The sequence below is a fragment of the Mus pahari genome, chromosome 7 (genome assembly GCF_900095145.1).
Source record: "Mus pahari chromosome 7, PAHARI_EIJ_v1.1, whole genome shotgun sequence".
NCBI classification, from domain to species: Eukaryota; Metazoa; Chordata; class Mammalia; order Rodentia; family Muridae; genus Mus; species Mus pahari.
Genome location: NC_034596.1, coordinates 104925377 through 104931376, shown reverse-complemented (window position 1 = coordinate 104931376; position 6000 = coordinate 104925377). Strand labels below are relative to the sequence as shown.

The 6000-nt window shown below is 42.7% G+C and overlaps 1 protein-coding gene across 4 annotated transcripts in view; it reads right to left on the bottom strand.

The window, feature by feature from the left end:
• The window catches only part of Tecpr2 (tectonin beta-propeller repeat containing 2), an 82802-nt gene that overhangs the window by 72776 nt on the left and 4026 nt on the right, over positions 1 to 6000 (bottom strand). For all 4 annotated transcript variants that reach the window (XM_021202011.2, XM_029540586.1, XM_029540585.1 and 1 more), the window contains one exon: positions 2541 to 2828. In XM_021202011.2, coding sequence (XP_021057670.1) covers positions 2541 to 2759 — 219 coding nt within the window. In that variant the 5' untranslated portion in view covers positions 2760 to 2828. The remainder of the gene's footprint in view (positions 1 to 2540; positions 2829 to 6000) is intronic.

The window sequence follows — 6000 nt, the reverse complement described above, 5'->3', positions numbered from 1 at the left end:
AGAGAGAGAGAGAGAGAGAGAGAGAGAGAGAGAACATGCACTCTGTACTGAACCCAGGGTCTTGTACATGCTAAGCACAGCTCTTTACCACTAAGCTTATCCCTAACCTTTCAGAGTTCACCTCTGCATATAGAATGTATGGACCTTAGCACCACTCAGCACCCCACTCATGCTTTAACTGTCTTCCACATCACTCCATCACTGAAAACTCAGCAGGGATGCTTCTTGCTTCCAACTGTCAATACATCCTAAAGAACTCATAGGGGGACAGTGAGCTACTGTACTTCCCTAAAAACTTACTCTCGCTTTCTGCATTCCTGATGCCATGCTCCCTGTGTCTGAAGAACTTCTTTAAACAGTCATTCCTGAGCAGGTTTTGACAACCAGTATTCTGTTTTCCTTCATCTAAGAATACTTTGTTTCTCATCCCTCTTTTCTTCTTCTCTTCTATTTATTTAATTATTTATTTTAGACAAGATCATGCTGTGTAACCCTGGCTGGCCTAGAACTTGCTACGTAGACCTGGTTGGCCTCAAATTCACAATCATCCTACCTCAGCCTCCTGAGAGCTAGTATCACAGGCTTTAGCCTCCTAGATTTTCCTTGGGTTGGTTTTATTTTTTTATTTTATTTTATTTTATTTTATTTTATTTTATTTTATTTTATTTTTGAAAGAGAGGGTCTCGGGGCTGAAGAGATGGCTCAGCGGTTAAGAGCACTGACTGTTCTTCTGAAGGTCCTGAGTTCAAATCCCAACAACCACACGGTGGCTCACGACCATCTGTAATGAGATCTGACGCCCTCTTCTGGAGTGTCAGAAGACAGCAACAGTGTACTTACATATAATAAATAAGTAAATCTTAAAAAAAAAAAAAAAAAAAAAAAAAGAGAGAGGGTCTCACTCCATTGCCCAGGTTAACCTTAAAGTCATAGCAGTCTGCCTGTCTAGCTTCTCAAGTGCTGGGATTCCAGGTGTGAGTCACGATTCCCAGCTCTACCTTACTTACGACAGACATTTCAAGGTGGGGCAACCCTGGGAAGTTTTGTTTGTTTTGAGAAAGGTTTTGTTGCGTTAGTTGGTCTTGAACTTGTAGACTTTCCAACAAAATATATTAATATAGACCAGATACTCAGTCTAAGTTCAAATGCTAGTGCTGCCATTTATTAAGTGCCCATCTGCAGGCTACTGACATGCTCTGTGCTTCAGTGTCTCCCTGACAGATGTAGATAATTTACAAACCTCACAGGGTTTGTGAAGATAAAATGGGTTTGTGTATATAATGGTTTCCAATAGTGCCATATGAATACTAATCATTTTTGTTATTTTTAAATAAGCACAGAAAGCTGGCGATATGGCTCAGTAGCAGAGTGCTTTCCTAGCATGTATGAGGCCCTGGGTTTACTCTCAGCACCTCAGAAAAAGAGGGTGCTTCTGAGGTGGCACAATAGTCAAGGGACTTCTCACCAAGCCTGGTATATGAGTTCAATCCCCTGGACCCACATGGGGGAAGGACAGGACGGACCCCTGGATTGCCCTCTGACCGTCACTCACACACATAACACACACAAAAACAAACAAATAAAAATAAAAATTACAAAAGCAGAGATTCATATAAGTTAGTTTTTAAAAACCAATTTTAAATCAAAATTGTAATACTTGTGTTGATTAAAACAAGAGCTTTATACTCTAAACACAAAAGCCTTGCCTTAGTCTTCAAAAGGCCACCAACCGCAGACACAACAGAGTGCCATAAGGTTACATGGTAGAAATCAAACTCAGTCTCATAAAAATAACATATTTACCAGGCAAGGCCTCAAGAGCCTGAAATATTAGTCTCTTCAGAGACTAAGTCATAAGGATTATGAGTTCCAGGCTAGCCTGGGCTATATACATAGTGAGGATTTTTTGGTTTGGTTTGGTTTGGTTTGGTTTGGTTTGGTTTGGTTTGGTTTGGTTTTTTTGTTGCTAAGGTTAAAGCTATGGCCTGGTGTGGTGCTACACATCTATAATCCCAGCACTCAGGAGCAGAGGCAAATTGTTCTCTGTGAGTTTGAGGCTAGCCTGATCTACAAAGTGAGCTGGCCAAGATGATTATACAGAAAAAAAAAAAACCTGTCTAAAAAAAAAAATCAACAAACAAAGATTAAAGCTATATCCTTAGTAAGATACAGATGCTGAGCCGGGCCTGGTGGCGCAGGCCTTTAATCCCAGCACTCGGGAGGCAGAGGCAGGCGGATTTCTGAGTTCGAGGCCAGCCTGGTCTNCCAAGTGAGTTCCAGGACAGCCAGGGCTATACAGAGAAACCCTGTCTCGAAAAACCAAAAAAAAAAAAAAAAAAAAAAAAAGATACAGATGCTGATTATATTATATTATATTATATTATGTTTATCTGGAAATAATAGTTATATATTGTTGGAGTAAGGTACGAGGAGTCTAGCAAGTTAAAAGTAAAGTACCCCATGTTGAACAGTTAGAACCCCAGGGTAGGCACAGCAGCTACAGCTGGTACATCCTCAGATGCAAAGAAAAGCAGACTTACTTCGAAGTTGTACTTCTTCATCTGGTTGAGGTGCCGGCAGTACAGGTAGAGCATGCCAATGCTGCTGCCCACTGCAATGTAGTCCCCGTTGGTATCCAGGGCTGTGAGGTAGACCACAACAGAGCGAAAGCCTCTCTGGATCTTTGTGGGGATGGCATTGAGGAGATAGTACAAAGGGCAGAATTCTCGGAATGTTACAGGCTCTGATACTGATGCCATGGTCAAGGGTTCCACAGATGTTCTTCAGACGGTATGAATGTTTATCTGTCATCTAGGGAAACCTGCAGGCTACAGAATATAGCATTGTAACTCTTTCAGGCCTAGTCATGCCAAAAAATAATAGTGTTTAATAGTGTAGTAAGAACATGATATTTTTTCAGGCAGATAAAAATCATACCTAAAGGGGCTAAGACAGCTTATTGGTTAAAAGCATGTAATGCTCTTGCAGAATACTCCCCATGTTAGACAGCCCACATCCTCCTGGAACTCCAGCTCCCAGGGATCTCATGTCCTCTTCTGGCCACCACCTACTGTACTAACACACACAGACTCTCATCCAGACATGGGCATATACATGAAAGTTAAAATAAATTGGGGTGATAGAAATGGCTCAGTGATTAAGAGCATTCACTGACTGTTCCTCCAGAGGCCCCAGATTCAATCCCCAGCACCCTCATTATGGCTCACAATCATCTGTGACTCCAGTTCCAGCAAATAAAAGCCCTCTTTTGGCCTCTGTGGGCAAAGCCATGTGCAGACCTACATGCAGACAAAACCCATACACATGAAATAATAATAGTAAAATAATAATGAAAATGAAAACAACCCTTTTTAAAAGGAATGGTTGGAGCGTAAGCAGAGAAAGTAAGTGAGGAGTGAAGTAGCTTTAGTATTTGAATTTCAAATGCATTTCAGTTAGGACTAGCTCCTACAACACTGGGGTAAAATAGAAGAGCAGAAGCACAATTCTTTAAGGAGTTTATGATCTAGCCACTAAGGCCAATGCAAAAAAAAAAAAAAAAAAAAAAAAAAAAGAGGACACACATACACAAACTACAGGAATTAACCCTGGGTTTCCATGAGAAAATTCAGGATTAGTGTGAACTGAAGTGAGCCAGGAGCAGGTCTCTCTTGAGAAGACTACGATGGTACTGCCCTTTTCCAAAGCACTTCTCTCTCTTGCCTAAATAGTCACAAGGATCAAGCCTAAGTTCATTTTAATCTTATTGGATAGATAGAAGAATGCTTGTAATTACAGCCTTCAGGAGACTGCAGCAAGAATATTGCTCCAAGTTCAAATTTAGCCTGGGTTACACAGTGAGTTGCAGGTCAGCCTGGGCTACAGTGAAAACAATCTCAAAACCAAAATCTCCAACTTTTCTTAAAAACAAACAAACAAAACAACAACAACAACAACAAAATACCCCACAGCTTCAAAATCTCTTGCAACCCCTGCCTAGCCAAAAGAAATCTAGAAAAGACCCTACTGAAAACATCCAACAATACAGTCCACCTGTCTGAGCAAGACACAGGAGAAAGCCTACGTTAGAGCTACTGGTATCAGGAACTGGCTTGGCAGATCACCTCCAAACCCAGTGAAGTCACCCATAGGCGCATCTGTTGCCATGGCAATTGCATACATTCCCAGAGTCCACTTCCCACCTCAGCCTGCCAGCTGTTATGTCACAGCCTAAATAAAAAGCAGACCCTTTCTGATCTTTGCCCCCTTTTTTTCTTCTCTCTTTCCTCTTTGTCTCTGTCACCCCTTCTTCCCCTCCCCCGCACCCCCACAATAAACCTCTGCCACATGGAACTGCATTGGCCTGGTGTGGTCTGTTCGGACTTCCAACACAACAATAACAATAAGCCCAGTCTAGAGAAATGAACTCCCCTGTTAACGTCTGGTAAAAAAAACAGGTCCCCATAGCCACCTCAGTGTTTGGAATCCAGTCACCCTGCACTAAATCAAGATACTCTGTGAACTAAATCAAGATACTCTACCCTCACTAGCACCTCGAGCTTAACAAAGTTCACTCACTCATTTAAGCCTTACTCTGCCCTAGCACACAGGTGGTCTCTTCCTCAACTTTCGGAAGAAAGCACGGAAGTGAGACCCAGTGTGGACCACAGAGCTGAACCTTAACCATAGCTCCGATATAACCAACAGGTATACACTGAAAATCTGTCTGATTCAAACTGGAGGTAGAGTTTACACCTTCAGATTTTTTCCTCCTTAGAGTTACTACTACTGTAAGGAAACACTATGACCAAAGGCAAACTGGAGAGGAGAAGGCCTGCTTTACACTTCCACACTGCTGTTCATCACCTGAGGACGTCAGGACAGGAACTCAAGCACACCAGGAAGCTGGAGGCAGGAGCTGATGCAGAAGCAAAGGTACAATGCTGCTTCCTGGCTTCCTCTCCATGGCTTGCTCAGTCTGCTTTCTTATAGAACCCAGGACCACCAGCCCAGGGATGGCAGCACCCACAATAGGCAAGGCCCTCTCCCATCAGTCACTAATTAAGAAAGATTAGTGCTTTACAGGACCACGTACAGCCCGATCTTGTGGAAGCATTTTCTCAATTGAGACTCTCTCCTCTCCAGTAACTATAGTTGTGTCAAGTTGATGTAAAAATTAGCCAGCACAGGTTCCATGAGGCCTTCTGAGCCCTGCTTAGTAAATTCTTGGGATGCTCAATTCACTATCCCTTTGAACAGTGAGTTCTCTGTGACTCTACGTTTGAGTGACTGAGTCCTTAGTCCTCTTCTGATTAGGTTCATCAAACCCATTCTCACCTGAGCACCTTCGATGATCTAAGTACCATACAGTTTTTGCTACAAAGAAGGGCCTCAACAAATAGTTTTCTGCTAAAATGCCCATCCTACATGAGACCTTGCCTAACCACTGGCCCCAGCACAGCACTCCTAACTCCTAGCATGTCACCTGCTTTGCTTTGTCTACATGCTCTCTAGATTTTCTGAACATGGAAGCATGTGCATACATGTGCACATACACAGACACACAGCCCATGAGAGCAGAGGCCACAATGCCTCACTTACTCCCCTAGAGCATCTAGAAAAGGGCTTGGGATGTCAGAGGCACTGGGCAGGTATGCACAGAGCAGATGAATGAATGATGAGCAAGGATATCAGCGAAGGAAAGAGTGAGTGACAGGAATGGAGCAGCATCAAAGAGCTTTTGCTCGAGGTTGGGAAAACTCGGATGTGATTATCCAGTTTCCACACATGGTACCAGCCCATCCAGTAGAGGCCCACTGTAGAGAAACATCCTGAAATGGACTAATAATGGCAATAATAATTGTAACTCTGTACTTGATTGTTAGGGATCTAACTGGAACATATTCTTTTAACAGAAGCCAAAGCTTGAAAGGTTCAGAAATCTGTCCAAGCCACGGAACTAATGAGAACTGAACTGTCTAAACACTAGTCATCATAAAT